Source organism: Cornus florida, unplaced genomic scaffold (assembly GCF_030987335.1).
Source record: "Cornus florida cultivar Cherokee Brave unplaced genomic scaffold, ASM3098733v1 CherokeeBrave_3.0.0_Hap2_Chr07, whole genome shotgun sequence".
NCBI classification, from domain to species: Eukaryota; Viridiplantae; Streptophyta; class Magnoliopsida; order Cornales; family Cornaceae; genus Cornus; species Cornus florida.
Genome location: NW_026775577.1, coordinates 84,945,759 through 84,963,577, shown reverse-complemented (window position 1 = coordinate 84,963,577; position 17,819 = coordinate 84,945,759). Strand labels below are relative to the sequence as shown.

The 17,819-nt window shown below is 35.2% G+C and overlaps 1 protein-coding gene across 1 annotated transcript; it reads left to right on the top strand.

Moving 5' to 3' along the window:
• The first annotated feature begins 3,825 nt into the window (after nucleotides 1-3,825).
• On the top strand, nucleotides 3,826-14,270 carry LOC132266364 (uncharacterized). Its single transcript, XM_059767218.1, has 4 exons — nucleotides 3,826-4,042; nucleotides 4,133-4,519; nucleotides 4,757-4,887; nucleotides 14,097-14,270. Exons 1-4 carry the CDS (start codon nucleotides 3,826-3,828, stop codon nucleotides 14,268-14,270), a joined length of 909 nt encoding a protein of 302 aa, XP_059623201.1.
• Nucleotides 14,271-17,819: the final 3,549 nt, after the last annotated feature.

Sequence of the window (17,819 nt, the reverse complement as noted above, 5' to 3'; positions counted from 1 at the left end):
GAATACAGAAAAAGAATAATAAATAAATAAATAAATAATAAGCTGAAAGAAACTAAATAATAAATCCTTATTTTAAAATCCTCAAATAAATAATAATTAAAAATCCAATAATAAAATCCTCCAATCCTCGGATAGTAGTAATTAATTAAACTACAACTCAGGAATCCATATTGTGGACCCCTAATAATATCCTTACTGAAATAACTGAACTGAAATAAAACTAATAATTAAACCACGAAGAAGAGTCTTATGTAGAGTCGGAAGAGTGAATGACTATCTCTGCTCGACACGAACAATCTCTAAGACTGGAACTGACGACCACCTGAAAAATAATGGTGGGTCAGACCCACATACAAGTTATAATCTATTACATCCCAAACAGAGACCCGATACACGTACACATCCTAATTAATTCAACAATAACTAAATAGTCCATAAATAGATATATACACACTAAAGGAACCTCACTAGACTATAGAGTTGTCTCAACCTGAATAGTAGGCAACATGCAAAACGCACATATAGTGAGCATGAGTACCTAGACCTACTAGGGTACACAACTACACTATATCTAACTACACATTCCTGGCAATATACGCACCCTAACCACTGATCCTGAGACTCAAGCTCACATCATGGCGTATACTTATATATGTAAAGTCCGTCATATCCAACCATCAAAATAAACTATCCAATTATTATTTTAATAATATGTTATCCAACTATTCCGTTGACCTGACATGAATAAGTAGGACGTAACCCTATGGTTAATCCGTTCCCTTATTAAAAATAGGTAGGGCTTAACTCTTAAGTTAATACATCCCTAATATGCCCCCATCCCATAATGGTGCATTAATCCATATCATAATCAAATATAAGTTTCAAATCCAATGATAATGTAAATAATGTTTACATATAATAATCCAAATAAACATGATATAAACCATATACACATCATTTGCATTTACTTGAGTAAAAAGTATAAATTCTAAGTAGCATGCACTTAATTTACATCACAAAAAATTAAAATGCATCTCAACTAAATTGTACATCTCCATGTTTTGATTAAATTAATTTAAATCTAAGCGTTGACTAAAATAATTTAAACCAACAATATCTAATTAATTTATCCTTCTAAAATTAATTAAATTCCATACTTAGCATGTAAACTTAAATCATGCATACCAATTCTTAATGAATCTATTTAAATTAAATAAATATTTAATTCAAGTCCATCAATCAAAACTAACAAATATTAATTTAATATTCTAACATTAAATAAATTAATATTAAAAATATTTAATGCAAAAACTATTTAATCAAAACAAAATAAATAAATCATTATATTAATCATAATCCCAATCATTATATTAATCATTATATCCATAATAGTACCAATCATTATACCAACCATGGCATTATATAACAATCTATTTTTTTTTTTTTTTTAAAGGAATTGTCAACAACTTCCTCGATTGGCGTGCTCAATGAAAGAAAACAAATTCCAAACCCAGTTTTATGAATTGCTACAATTAGATTCAAGCCACTTTCTAGCTTGCCTCGTTCGACTTGCCTAGCTTGTAAAAACACTAATTTTGACTTTACTCACATACAAACTAATGCATGGAAAAAATAAAATAAATAAAATAAAAACCAAATTTAATTCATGCTAACATAAGTCATGTAAAAAATAAATAAATAAATAAAAATAAAAATAAATTCAACCCAAGGCCACCAACAGTGTAGGCAAAAGAAAAATAATTAAAACCCATGAACTGAAATTTCAAAATAAATCTATGTAATTAAATCAAATTAATTTATTTAAAGAACCTAGAATTAATCTAGCATGCATAGAGTATGAATCAAAGGAGAAGAGAAAAATTAAAACTTGCCTTTAGGGATTTGATAAAAAAAACCCTATCCTCCTTCTTCCTTTTTCTCTCACTTCGTCTTCCTTCTTTCGCTCTCTAAAATATATTAGTGATTATTTTCTAACCTTTTTTTACTAACCTATAACTATATATTTATAGGCAAATAAAATCACCCTAATCCTTTTTCCAATCCAAGTCAAACTAATAATAAAAATAAAATAAAATTTAAATACTAAAAAGGTAACTAAAATATATTTTACATACAATCTATGTGTAATCCTTTTTATATATAACATATAAATATACACATCAGATTATTACTAAAGAACTTTCCATATATATATATATATATATATATATATTTATTATATATACATATACAATTATCCATAGGTAATTATTCGTACCCATTAAACCCCTTATCCAAGTAGTTCACGAAGCCTAATTGGTTGGTCCATTACTACTATCCATATCCAATTCCTTAAAAATATAAAAATAAAATAAAAATAAAACAATTAAATTCCTAAACAAATACATATAATCACACACAATTTAATTTAAACGAATAAATCTAAAACATATTTCAGCACACAATTTAATTTAAACAAATAATTCAATTAACACCTAAATAATTAAATCAATTAAATAACTAAACAATTAGCCAAGAAAACAAATAAATAATTAAAATGCAATTAAAATAATTTTAAAAAAATACTGAGATTATCCTTTTAAAATCAGGGGTATTACACGCTTCGTTAGGCGAATGAAGCCAGCGTAGGCCAAATTGCATTACTTTAATAGCAAAACGACACCCTTCAAATGGCTATGGCTTAGTTGACACCTCAGCCGCCACCAGTAGACAGGGCTGTACCTCCTCCCAACCAAAACGAGCCTCGGGTCAATGGGGTTCGGCCTAATGAAATTCGGCCACCACCAGTTGACGTGGCTACGCCTCCTCCCAATCAAAACGAGCCTCAAGTCAATGGGGCTCGGCTTAGTGAAGTTTAGCCTACCGAAGTTCATCAAGACTAGAGGGCCAGGTCCGAGGCGGTAGCTTTGGACAATCTTCCTCGTCGCACACAGGATGAATAGGCCGAATCCAGCCGTAAACTCACGGTATGGTCTAATGGTGTTCCAGATGGTGCAGGAGTAAAAGAGGCCTTTGACGAGAAGAGACTCTTGAGAGTTCAAATGCCTGCAGAGATGGCCAGGGAACATAAGAACTCTCTTGTGAAGACTTCATTCACTAACGATGTGTACCTTATTAACAGACCTAAGAAATTCACTATGCCTACTTTTACCCAGTTTGATGGTATGGGAGATCCTTCTCGGCACTTAGATCACTACGCACAAAAGATGGCTCTGGACGATCACAATGACCCATGGATGTGCAAAGTTTTCCCTACCAGTCTAACGGGGGCTGCGCTGGAGTGGTTCAGGAATAGGCCACACATTTCTATTCCAGACTACGAAACTCTATGCATTATGTTCCTGGCGCGGTAATAAGAAGCAAAAGAAGAGTATTGTTAGCCTTTTCACTATAAGGTAAATGAAGGGCGAAACATTACAAGACTTCTTGTCTAGATTTAATATGGAGGTTTCGAAAATAGCAGATTGCCATCCTGCTACCGCAATAGAAACATTCAAACTTGCAATGATTCAGGGAACCAAGTTCCAAACTTCCTTAGTTAAGTATTCCCCTCCAGATATGCAGACTCTCAATGCTAGGGCACAGATCTACATCCGGCTTGAGGAGAATGTGGCCCACTGAGCTAAATATGCCACCCTCTTTACGGTGGAGAACAAGCCTCAGGAAAGGGTTTCAAATTTAAAAAGCCGAAAAAGCCAGCACGCATCGGCACCAGCCGTTCAAATACCCAAAAAAAGGCAAAGGACAGAGGAAAGGTTCACGCCTCTTCGCACAACCTTGGCTTGGTTGTTCCAGAAGAATAAAATGAAGTTTGCAACCCCTCAGCCAATAAGGCAAGCATTGGAACAGAGAGACAAAACCAAGCATTGCGCTTACCACAGAGATTATGGGCATACAACTAATGATTACAGATCCCTTAGGCGGCAAGTGGAAAACATGATACTGAGAGGTGAATTGGCAGACTACCTTACAATAAAGGAGTACATGAAGCCCCGGGAGGTCAACCCTCGGAAAGTTGAAGGTAGTCAAGTGAAGGTCATCTATGCAATACATGGAAGATCAGAGGATGATCAGGAGTCAGATGAGGTTTATAGATCCTGACTGAGAATAGCTCATAAGCTGAGGAGGCTATCCTTAGTAAACGTTATTGCTTCTGGAAGCATCAATATTGGGTTCGGCGATGGAGATCTATCTAGAGTTCAACTCCCCCACGAGGATCCGTTGGTTATCAATCTCTTGGTGGCGAATTGCATAATTAAGAGGGTTTTGGTAGACCTAGGGAGTAGTGCCAACAACATCACAAAGGCGGTCTTTGAGCAGCTAGAGATCTCGTCATCATCAATTCGGTTTACCTCCAACCCATTGATGGGGTTCGATGGTACAAAGGTGGATCCCCTTGGGGTGATTGACTTATCCGCAACTGCGGCAAAGAGGATACTGAAGGAAAACTTTGTCTTAACAGAGATCCACCCTTCCTATAATCTTATTATGGGAAGAGGTTAGATCCACAGAATGAACTGGGTTCCGTCTACCCTTCACCAGGTGATGCGATGTTTGTCTCCGGACGGGAAAGAGATTATAGACCTCAGGGGAGATTAAGTAACTGCCAAAGAGTGCTACATGTTAACACAGAATGAGGCAAAGAAGGTAGCGAAACAGTCCCAACCGATCACACCTCTAGGAAGCAAATCCAAATAGCAATTACAAAATCCTCTGCCCAGGTATCTGGAAGTAGAGGATGAGGCCGAAGCGGAAAAGCCTACTGAGGAGTCTCTGGAAGCTGTCGAGATAATCCTCGGCGATCCTCAGAGAATCACCTACATGGGTTCTTCCCCCATAGTCGAAGAAAAAGAAGCATTAATTAATGTCATTTGACGAAACGCAGATGCATTTGCTTGGGAGCATTCAGACATGGTCGGGATCAATCCTTCAGTCTCATGCCATAGCCTGAAGGTGGATCTGGCATACAAACCAGTCAAGCAGAAGCTGATAAGCGCCGAATATTGCATATTCAAGCGCCCTAAATTGCATTAGTTAAGTCCATTATTTGATTTTATTATGCAGATTATCTTTATTTGTGCATTTTTGCTTATTTTCAGGTTCATTAGCTTAAAAGAAGCAAGAATGATGTTTTTGTTGAAATTTTGAATGCAAAGTGCTCAATGCTGAAGATTGGCAGCAGTGGAACCTGACTTTTGTCGCCATTTTTGACCTAGTAAACTCAAGAACTGGACTTCCATCATACATTAAAGATTTAGATCTCTGAATCAGCTTTCCAAATCTTCAAGCGGTTCATCATTCGGAGTTCGGAGCAGAGAGTTATGATCTTCTTATTAGAGGTGCTCAGAACTGCCTAGCAGCAATGAGTTTCTGCCTTGATCTTCAATTTTGACAAATCATACTTGAGAATTGGATCTCCACCAAAACATAAAGTTTTTATAGATCTAAATCAGCTTTCCAAATCTTTAAACGGTTTGTCATTCGGAGTTTAGAGCACAAAGTTATAGCCGTTTTACCAAAGTAGGTCCGAGCGAAATAAAGCAAGCATGGAGCAATCTGCTCCATTTTCGAGTGCTCGAGGCCCTATTTCGAGCACTCGAAATTCAGGCAGAATGTAGCTCGGTACTCCTCATTTTCAGCCACTTCCTTCATTGGTTTCCTCAATTTGAATCTCCCTCTTTTATGAAGTGGTTGGGAATGTTTTTGGAGGAGAGAGAGGGATTTGTTGGAGGAGATAAGGCAACCAAAGGCCTCACATATCTAGGGAACATATTTTTTACAAGATTAGAGGAGAGAGAAGAGAGCAAAGAGGGTGGTGTTCTTAAGTGCTACAGTATGAACTCGAAAATGGAGATGGAGGCTTCTTCTTCTTCTTCATTCCTTGTAGTCATGGGTAACTAAACCACACCTAGGGAGGTGATGAAGCCTCCCCTTGTTGTTCATGTTGTAGATTAGGCTATGTTGGGGATTATGATGTATACTTTTGGCATTTTCATAGTTAGAGCATATCATCTCATGTAATGAACTCTAGCACTTTTAAATGATTAATGCGAGTTTCTTTTGCTTATCTTAATGATTTTTGTATTAATCTTATTGCTTGCATTCTCATAGTGACAATGGGAATCAAACTATGATTTGTTTTCAAGGCATGTTGTTAGAAAAATGGATAGTCCATTACTTAGGAATTTCCTTTGATGGGTTATGCTAGTTTCCTACCTCATGTGCTTTATCATTTGGTTATAAACTTGATAGTTCTTGCTTGAGTGAATATGTTGAGGGCTACACTTCAGTTTAGGTAGCTCAAATGTATGAATTTTTGAGGGATTATTCTTGTTTAATGATTTAATGAACTTTTCCAAGAGTGTATGGTAACATAGTGTTGCTATATATTCCATGACCATTTTATACATTGTACCTCCCCAATTTAGCCTCAGTCTAGCATGTACTTAGGGTGTAGTGTGGATTCATCTTCCTAGTATTTTCTACTTATATCTCACTTCCTTTAATTTAATTGCAATTTATTGTTTTATGCATTTCAATTTCTTAGTTTAGTGACAAACACACAAACCTTTTATAAACCTCCCTCACTCTAGCCATGTTACTTGTAACAATGTCCCAAGATAATCTAAAGTATAGCAAGTTCAAAACTCATGCATAATTCTTAAGGCATATACACCACCTTCTATGCACAAGTATTTTGAAACCACACAAACCATGTCTTAGGGCTTCCAAGTCTAGAATGGCATACCAAATGACAAGTCCTCATCATAATCATGCACAATACCATACCACTAACTTATCATTTTAAATCATACATTAACAATAAACTTTATATACTAGATTACAACATTATAGTAACAAGCTCCTAAAATAATTACAATTACTAATAGTAATCAACTAGAATGTAGGATTAACATCACAATAGTATAGTAATTCAAATCAATAAGAGTTCTATACAACATTAATAATCCTACTCAAGATACATACACAATGTACATGCTTAATTCAATAAATCCTAAGTCAATCATAAGGATTTCCTATAGTATGCAATACTACAATTCTAAAAGCATGTACACAATATATATTAAACCCCAAAGGATTATAAAACACTTAGAATATAAACATACTACCACCCCTACCTCAATAGAGAATTGAATCTCTATAATCCAAGTTACCAAGCTCAAAATGGAAAACAGGTTTAGGGTTAACGAAAAGGAGAGTGAAAGGAAACTTTTGTCTCCCAAGGTTTTAAGTCTAAGGTGAGTAGAAGGAGGTCAAAATGAAGAAGAAAGCTATTAACCAAGCTTTTCTCCAATGGTGGCTAGGTTAGGGTTCTCGAAGAACAAGTGAAAATGAAAAGGATAAAGTGTAAAATGGTGAGTGGAAGGTCTAGAAATCCTCCACTCACTATGTGTTCTTACACTACCTCTCACACACACACAATGCAAGACTAAATGGTGAGCTTACACTTGTCACAAATCCAAGACTCCTTCCTAGGCTTAATCCTAAGCCTATACTTGTCAACCATCTAAGCCAACAAGTGCTCCAATCCTAGGCCAACAAGTGGGTGAATCTCCACCATCCAAATGTCAAAAGATTATGCATCCAAGTCACTCCAACCCATTGCCAACAAGTGGCACCATGAGAATGTGACACTTGTCACATTTTTCAAATATTGCAAAAATATCTTCTAAATTAAATTGCAAAATGGTCCCTAAAATGAAAAATAATTATTTTACATAATTACATTAAAATCCCAAAAATCAAGAATAATTACATTAAAGTATATATTCATGCCCTTTACGAAAAAGTAAGTAACTACAATGTATTTTCTATAAAAGTAAAAATACAAATGTCATGGAAATCAATTATCATGAATGCATGCAAAACCGAAATAAATCAAAGTACAAAAAGTGAGGTTATGCAAGGAAAAACGATAAACGGAAAAAAGACGAAATAGAGAAAAGACAAAATAGGATAAAAGACGAAAAAAGAAAATCACCGGAAAAAGAAAAGGAGAAAAAAGGACCGGGTCATTACAATATAGTTATTGCATGGGTTAGCTATAGATATATAGTTTCTTTGGTCTCTATTTGGGTTGTTGTATAAAGAACTTGTTCGTAGGCCTGACCCACTATTATTTTTTTCAGGTATTCGTCAATTCCAGACATAAGGTTTGTTTGTGCTGAGTAGAGACAGTCCACATCATTCTTCCGGTTCTACGTAGGACTCTTTTTATGTTTTAGTTTCGAATTATATTTTTTTTTTTCAGTTATTTCAGTTGGAATATCATTAGGGGTCCACTAGATGGATTCCCGAGTTATAAGGATAATTTAAGTTTTTGGAAATTCATTTGGAGGATTTATTAATTATTTTTCTTTTCTGCTATTTTATTTATTCTTAGTTATTTCTTTTGTAATCAAATGCTTGTTTATATACTTAATTATTTGGTATCCCTCGGATCTGTGCTCAGACTTGTAATACCACGATATTTTAAATGATTTATTAAATTGGGATTAATTACTTTTATTTTATTTTTACATGATTTATTTGATTTAATTTGAATTAATTGCGTTTATTTTAAGTTTTAATTGATTTGTTTTATTGAGTGCTTAGATTAATTATTTTATTTTATTTCATGAATTATTGATATGATGATTGTTGTGTGTGTATTTAATTATTGATTGAATTGTTGGCGTGTTGATTTTATTGGTATGGTATGATTTAGTTGTAAATTCTTGTTTGTTTATATATTTTATGTAATTAGTTATTTTAATTTAAGTGTTTATTTAATTATTTTATTTATTTAATTTAATTGGGTTGGACTTAAGGAAAGTTGGACCAAAGAATATGGTCTTAGGCTTGAATGAAACCTTATTGGGTTAATTAATAAAGCCCATGGTTTTGCGATTATTTAAATAATCATTTTTGTATAATTATAAATATATATTTAATTATATATAAATATAATTAATTAATAAGTGTTATGGAAGAATATATATATAGATATATATTTATGAATATATATAGGTATATATGATTTAATTAATTAATAATTAATTATGGAAGGTAATATGCATATATATATTATATATAATATGTGTGTCTAGATATATATATTAGTTAATGATTATTAGTTTCATTTTATTTAGTTGTCATTATTGGAATAGGATTAGGTATTAATGTATATAAAAATACACTTAAGGTTTTATCGATAAAAGTTTGTTACGTTAGAAAAATACGAGATGCAAAGAGAGAAGAAGAGAGGGCTGACAAGGAGGATGTCGGATCTAAGAAAGAGGATTCCGGAATTGGAAGAGTGATAAGCGCAGAATATTACATATTCAAGCGCCCTTATTTGCATTAGTTAAGTCCATTATTTGATTAATTTATATAAATTAACTTCATTTACATGTTTTTATATATTTTCAGGTTTGTTTCCCAAAAAGGAATAAAAATGATGTTTTGATGAGTTCTTGAATATCAAAGTGTGCAATGCTGAAGTTTACAGCCTAACAACAGTGGAGTTCGACTTTGCTCATCATTTTTGACTTAACAAACTTGAGAATTGGACTTCTATTAAAACATGGCATACTTAGAGCCTTGAATTAGCTTTCCAAATCATCAAACGGTTCTTCATTTGGACTTCGGAGCAAAGAGTTATAGCCTTTTTACCAAAGGTGCGCAGAACAGCCTGGCAGCAGTGAAGTTCGAATTTGCTCTTCATTTTCGACCCACCAAACTTGAGAATTGGACTTCCCTTAAAACATTACATACTTAGAGCTTTGAGTTAGCTTTCTAAATCATCAAACGATTCATCATTTGGAGTTTGGAGCAGGGAGTTATGGCCTTTTTACTAAAGGTGCACAGAGATGAGGAACATCCGCGGGCGCCAGCGAGAAACCCACGGGCACACACCAAAATGGGCAGCGAGCTCATGCGCCTGCGGGCACTTGCCAATTTGCAGAGATCTGCTCACCCACTCCATGATTTTTGCTCAAATTTGTCCCCTTTGACTAAATGAAGCTAGGCTTCCTGTTAGGGATTTCTAAGCCACGAATTGGGGGAGATAGATAAGATTTTTAGGATATATTTGGTGGCTTGTATCATGTAAAAAGATATCTGTCATTTTTGTAAGGTTCTAGAGAGAGAAATGAGTGTTCTTGAGAGCTTGGCTTGTGGGTGGCTCTTAGGTGCGAAAATGGAAGGGTTGGCCATCTCTTCTCATTCCTCCATTACTCATATGGGTAACTAACTCCCTTAATAGGGAGGTGATGAAGCCCTTTTTTGTAAGCATGCCTTAGTTTCATTTAATTTTGGTAATGATTCATGTATATGGTAGTTTCATGATTTAGAGCACTTACACTAGTTGTAATGGATTTTAATGCCTATAAATGATCATGTTAAGTTCATTATCTTATCTTAGATTTTATCCTCTCATGATTATATAACTTGCATCTTCATAGTGAGAATGGAAATGAAAATTGTGAAATGGGTTTAATGGCATGTTGTATGAGAAACTTGATATTTTATAGCTTAGGGCCTTCCTTTGATGGATTACTCTTGATTTTTGACTTCATGTGCTATTATCATTTGATTGAGGGTTTAATAATCCCTAGCTTAGTGAGCATGTTATGGCTACACCCTAGTTTAGGTAGTTCAAGCATGTGGAACTTTGAGGGGTTATACTTAAGTCTTAATCCTATGAACTTCTTGAAAATAATGTAGCAATCTAGTATTGCTACATATCATTGTCATACATTGACATTGTTTCCCAAGTTGATTGCAATCTAGCATGTTTATATGGAAGGTAGTTGATCCACTTCCCTAGTCCCTTCTACATTATTTTTATCTCTTCAATTCCTTACAATTATTGTTTTATGCATTTTAAATTCCTAAGTTTAGTGACAAACCAACAAAGCTCTTTACACCCTTCATCATTCTAAAAGTGATTCTAAAACCTTGGTTGCCATAAGCTAACAATCCCTGTGGTTCGACCTACCCAACCAATAGCCCTATTTTACAATGATTTGTGCTATTGCAAAGGTTGATGTATAATTGTCATACCGATCAAAGAGACAATCAAGACTTGAAGCGTCGGTTTCGTTTCGAAACCTTCAGGCGAGTTCTTCTCTAACTTTCCTCTTACAACCTATAAGGATTTCACCTTGAGTATCAAAGTTTTAATTAAATTATTAATTTAAATCATGGTTAGATCGGATTAATTAAAAGCATAAATTATTATAATTGATCTTTTGGAATTTTGGATTTTAAATTGATATATATTAGGTGTTGTATATATATTTTAAAATCAATGTATAGGTGGATTTGTGACCCAAGAGGATTAATTAGGGTTTCTATATTTTCTGGAATTTATCTGTAATTTTTTGGAATTTTTAGATTAATTTTAGAATGTGTTTTATATTTTTGGAATTATTCTAGAATTATTTTCTATACTATTTTGGCAAAATTATATAGATAGTTTATATATATATATATATATATATATATATATATATATATATATATATATTACAACATTGGTGGTGCAACAATAGGGTAGTAATCCGGTGTAGGACGGTACATGGAATGGTGGTATACATGTTAATCTAGGCATTGGATTATTTAATCTTATTTGGATTGATCCGGTGCATTACGGCGCATGGAATGATGGTACACATACTGATCTGGGCCATTAGATTATTTAATCTTAAGTGGATTAATCCAGTGCATTACGGCACATGATAAGATGTTACACACGCTAATCTAGGCCATTGGATTAATTAAAAATAAGTAGAATGATTCGGTGCATTATGGCGTATAGAAAAGGGTACGCATGTGCATCTGAACCGTAGATGTGGTCTAGTCAACATAGAAATAATCTGGTGTGGGCGAGTTCACAACAGCTGAAAGAGCTCAGCCAACACCAGCACACATGGAGGCTTGGATCCAGCGCATACAAGTACATGCTAAGCGCGTGGGCGTGCGTAGGATCTCCCTGTTGGCCTGTTTCGACACTTAAAGTTGAAATAGTCATAACTTAGTCATCTTAAGTCGAAATTAAGTCATTTTTGAGCTCAAATTTAAGGATTTTTCGTCCTCTTTCCAATGATACTAATTTCATTATCAGATTCCCATCAGACTAGGAGATATTTACGTTTTAGTGAGACGGTGTCGGAAAATTATTTACCGAGATGGAATATTTATGGGAAATTATTTCTGACGATATTTAGTGGCATTTAAATTGCATAAATATAATTCAATTAATATATTATTATGGAAAGAAGTGTATATATATATATATATATATAATTATTTATAAATGTGTATATATGGTTTAATTGTTTAGGATAAGTATGGAGGGATGTGTATATATATATATATATTGATATATATGTATATATACGATTTAAATAATCAAAGATTATTATGGACGGTATTATACATATATATATATTACATAATATATATGTATGCATATATATATCATTTAAGATGATTAATATCAATTATTCTTATTTGGTACATCTGGATAGGCTGGTTATTAAAGTAATGTTATGCTTATGAAATGTATGAGATGTCTATGTGTGATTTAGCTCATCGTTAAGTTTAAAGTTGATACATGGTTGAATTGTAGGCATGGATAAATTGCCAAATGCTTGAATATATGACCTAAATATTTGTTTGAATAAAACATATACATAGGAAGTATGGATGAGTTGCTAATTAAAAGTATAAATATATATACTTAAGGAGGCATGGTTGAGTTGCCAATATATTAATAAATATATTTATAATGGCATGGTTGATTTGCCAAAGCATAAGTTAATGGCTACGTATATTAGATGTTTAAATTCCATCTATAGTTATTGTATGAATAGGTTGGATTATGATTTGTTATTCTTAAATTATAATAATTGAGTATTTATAAGTTAGTGTATTATTTTATATATATTAATAAAATAATATTGGAGAAGGGATAGATGAATTGCCAAGGTATAAATCTTTGCGTTATGATTTAAATAAATAAAATCATTCATTAGTGGTTATAGGGTTTTGGATTAAATGAATTATTTCTTAGATTATGGTTTATTATTTAAATGATTAAATAATTATTTAAAATGGAATTAAGGGTAAAAGGTTTCTCTTTAAAAGAGAAGGAGATTGTGGATTGGTTTAAGTAGGATTATGTTTTAATCTTGGTTTAATGGTTTTGAAAATTAATGAACCTATTAATGGATGTAAAGGTTATATTGTATATAATTATTTATACATATGCGTATCTTTATTAAACTTAAAACTTTATTAGGTTTGGTTTTGATCAGAGATGATCTGCTTATTGGTTTTCAGAAGCCTAGTAGAGAGAGCTTGCTCGTAGGGTTTAACCCACGATTTATTTTTCGGGTTATTAGAAGTTCAAATCTCAAGGTTGAGAATCCGTAACTGGAGGACTTATCTATGCTTTCTATTTTATTTCAAAGTAGGATATTATTACTTCAATAATTATTAATGGATTTGTGGATAGTGAATTTTGATTAAGGAGTCCTTGAGTTACGGGATTCCGTAGTTGTAACCATTGGCGAGTTATTAATGGAAATTATTATTTATTAGTTTTTCTTGAGCGTATTATTTATTCTTTTATTTCATTTTTTAATCTGTGCTTGTTTAAATACTTTAATTATTTTGATATCCCCTTATTTTGTGCATGGACTTGATCAACTTGTGTTTCGAAATTATGGGGTATCACAGGACTTGATCACCCGTGGCTTTAGAATCGAAGGGTATCACAGTTGGTATCAGAGCACTCTAGGTTCAAGTGTCTCTAGGGATTTATGTTTTAAGACATTCACGTAGCGTATTCTTTTATTTAGAGCCTAAGTTTAGGATTCATTGTATTCCTTTATGGTCCGCTTAAATCGTACTAATGTCGGTCTTTCTATATTAACAGAATGGTTAACACTAGAAGAAGACAAGACAATCAAAGAAACATGTAGCGAAAAGGAGCGGCACGTAGGCAGCAGGAATTCCTACGGCGTTAGCAAATAGAGGAAGAGCAGCAACTGCCTGGGTTTCAGGAGGAAGATGGTGAGTTGCCCATAGAGCAGGAGGAAGTACAGCAGACTACTCAGGAGTCTCAGGATCGGGGCTACAATCAAGGCAGGGATCCAGAGTTCCCGCCCCATATAAATGACCTCATTGCTCGGGCTATAGAAGCAGGTATAGCAACTGCACTTCGCAATCAGCTATAGGTTCAGCAGGCACTTATCCCAGCACCAGTGGTTCAAATTGATCCTTAAGAGAAGGCTAGGAGTTCTTTCACAAGGGAGAGCCCACCTGAGTTCTCAGGCTCCACCGATGCGAAAGTAGCTCATCAGTGGAAGAAGGATATTGAGCGACATTTTCGCATGGTTAAGTGCACAGAAGTTTAGAAGTAGATGGTTACTACCTTTAAGCTTGTTGGAGATGCACTCTAGTGGTGGGAGTCAGTTACCATCGCGGAGGAGAGAAATTCATTGACCTATGATTAGTTTAGTGCTCGCTTCGATGAGAAGTACTTTCCATATACAGTCAGGACAACTATGAAGACAGAGTTCTTTAATCTAGAGCAGGGGAACATGACAGTGGCAAAGTATGAGCAGCGGTTCACGCGCTTATCTCTATTTGTTCCAGAGGAGGTGGATACTGAGGAGAAAAAATGTAATAGCTTCATTAAGGGGCTTACGTGGTCTATTAAGCAATCTATTACAGGTAGTCCAGCTTACACTACTTATGCTCAGCTGGTAGATGCTGCTCTATAGCAGTATCAGTTGACTGTAGACTTCAGACAGGCTAGGGGTAAGAAGCGGGGTGATAAAGACTCTGCAAATCAGCCAGCTGAAAAAGGGAACGGCAATGGACACTGAAACAATGATAAGGGCAAATTCTAGGGACAGTATTTTTAGAAGAAGCACAAGGGTGGTTTAGATGCACATAGAGATAAGGCACCTATTTAGAGGCAGCAAAATGAGGGACCACAGGCAGAATAGGGTCAACCACAGGTTAACCAACAAAGGAGAAAATTGGCACTTTCTAAGGGAGTTGCTATACTTGTGGAGAGTTTGGTCATATTTTCAAGCAGTGTCCTAAAGTAGGACAGGGACAGAGACAGCATGTGTAGCAGGGACAGAGGGTACCATTACCTTTACTTGCTCCACAGATTCCACGGATTCAGGGACCAATCTTTCCGGCTTTACCAGCATCGCCACAACCTCAGGGATTGGCACTGCAGCAGTTGCATTATGGCAGGGTGTTTAACCCCATGCCACAGGATGTTCAGGCACCTCAGGCTGTTGAGGGTATGTTTCCTATTCATGGTACACAAGGTCGTGTTTTATTTGATACGGGTGCTAAAAATTCATTTGTATTTAAATTTTTATTGCATTTTTGGGGATGATGACGCGAGTATGCTGTAGACCTCATGGTATTTCTACACCTTTAGGCGATACTGCCATTTTATATGAGAGTGATGGGCCTGTAACACTAGATATTGGTAGACTCAGATTTCTAACCAGTCTATTGGTCCTGGACATGCACACTTAAATTATGATACTTGGGATGGATTGGTTATCTCACTACCATGCCCAAGTTAATTGTTATAACAGGTCTATTATTTTTACTATACCTGGTTAGGATATATATGTCGTTGCTATGCCACGTTCTAACGGGGTTTCTAGCACTTATTTGTTTTATATGGAGGAGGAGATTACTGTGTTCTTGGATAGCATACCAGTTGTATAAGAATTTTTAGATGTTTTTCAAGAGATTCTAGGGTTGCCACCTAGTCGAGAGATAGACTTTGTTATTAATTTAGCTCCAGGCACTATGCCTATTGCTAGGACACCATACAGGATGGCACCAGTGGAGATGCATGAGCTGAGAGATCAGATTCAGTAATTGCTCAGTCAAGGTTTTATTCATAAGAGTACTTCGCCTTGGGGAGCTCCAATTTTGTTTGTGAAGAAGAATGATGGTTTACTTCGCCTGTGTATAGATTACAGGGAGTTTAATAAGGTTATTATTCGTAATACGTATCCTTTGCCCAGGATCGATGATCTTTTTGATCAGTTGAAGGGAGCTACATACTTCTCTAAAATTGATCTACGTTCTGGATACCATCAATTTTGGGTTAGGGAGCAAGATGTTTCTAGGACAGCGTTTCTCACTAGATATGGCTCTTATGAGTTTCGTGTCATGCCTTTCGGATTGACTAATGCACCAGCAGTCTTCATGGATTTAATGAATAGAGTGTTCAGGGCTTACTTAGATCAGTTTGTCATCGTGTTCGTTGATGATATTTTGGTCTATTCTAAGACAGAGGACGATCATGCTAGACATCTTCATACAGTGTTGCAGGCGTTTCGTGAGCACTAGTTATATGCCAAATTCGAGAAGTGTGAATTTTAGCAACGAGAAGTCAAGTTTCTGGGGCATATAGTGTCAGAGAAGGGGACAGTGGTGGATCCGGCTAAGGTTTCAGCAGTGGTAGAGTGGGGACATCTTACTTCACCTACTGAGATTCGTAGTTCCCTCGGATTGGCAGGATACTATCGTAGATTCATTCAGGGGTTCTCGAAGATAGCGGGACCACTCGCTCATTTAACTAAGAAGGGTGTACAGTTCATATGGGATGAACACTGTCAGAAAGTTTTTAATGAGCTAAAGAATAAGTTGACTTCTGCACCAGTTTTGTCTACTCCACAGAGCCAGATGGATTATCTTGTCTACACAGATGCTTCTTTGCAAGGTCTTGGGTGTGTTTTGATGCAGGAGGAGCGACTAATTTCGTATAGATCTCGTAAGCTTAAGCCTCACGAGCTTAATTATCCAACATATGATTTGGAGTTAGCCGCTATGGTCTTTGCCTTATGTATTTGGAGGCATTATCTGTTGGGAGAATATTTCAGATTATTTAGTGATCATAAAAGTTTGCAGTATTTGTTCACTCAACGGGAGATGAATATAAGACAGCGCCGATGGTTAGAATTTGTGAAAGACTATCATTTCTCTATACAATACCATCCAGTGAAAGCGAATGTGGTGGCAAACCTTCTGCGAGTCTTTCTGTATTATTCACTACTGAATGGAATGCGTTGAAGACCGTTGATGAGTTGTCCGATGCTTTTATAGCGTGTATGGTAGTTACACCTTCGATCATTTATAAGGTATTGAAGGCACAACTCACAGATCAGTAGTGCATTGATAAGGTTACAGAGATAGCTTCTGGGGATGTTCCAATCTATTATGTTGGGACTGATGGAGGCTTGAGGTACAAGGGGCAGTTGGTGGTACCTTATGCTGATGAGTTGAGGAAGAATGTGATGACTGAGACTCACCGTTCTGAATTTTCTGTTCATCCAGGAAGAGACAAAATGTATCAGGATATGAAGCGATAATTTTGGTGGGCAGGAATAAAAAAAGACATTGTTATTTTTGTCTCTTAGTGTAGTACTTGTCAGATGGTCAAGATTGATCATCAAAGACCGCTAGGTTCTCTACAACCACTACCTATACCAGAGTGGAAATAGGAGAGCATTTATATGGATTTTGTTGAGGGATTACCTAATTCATTTAAGGATCACAATTCCATTTGGGTCATCGTTGATAGGTTGATCAAATCAGCTCATTTATTGCCTATTCGCGCTGATTACACTTCAGAACAGTTGGCAAGACTTTACATTACAGAGATTGTGAAGTTACATGGCATACCATTATCTATTATATCGGATAGGGATTCGAGCTTTGTATTGGGATTCTAGAAG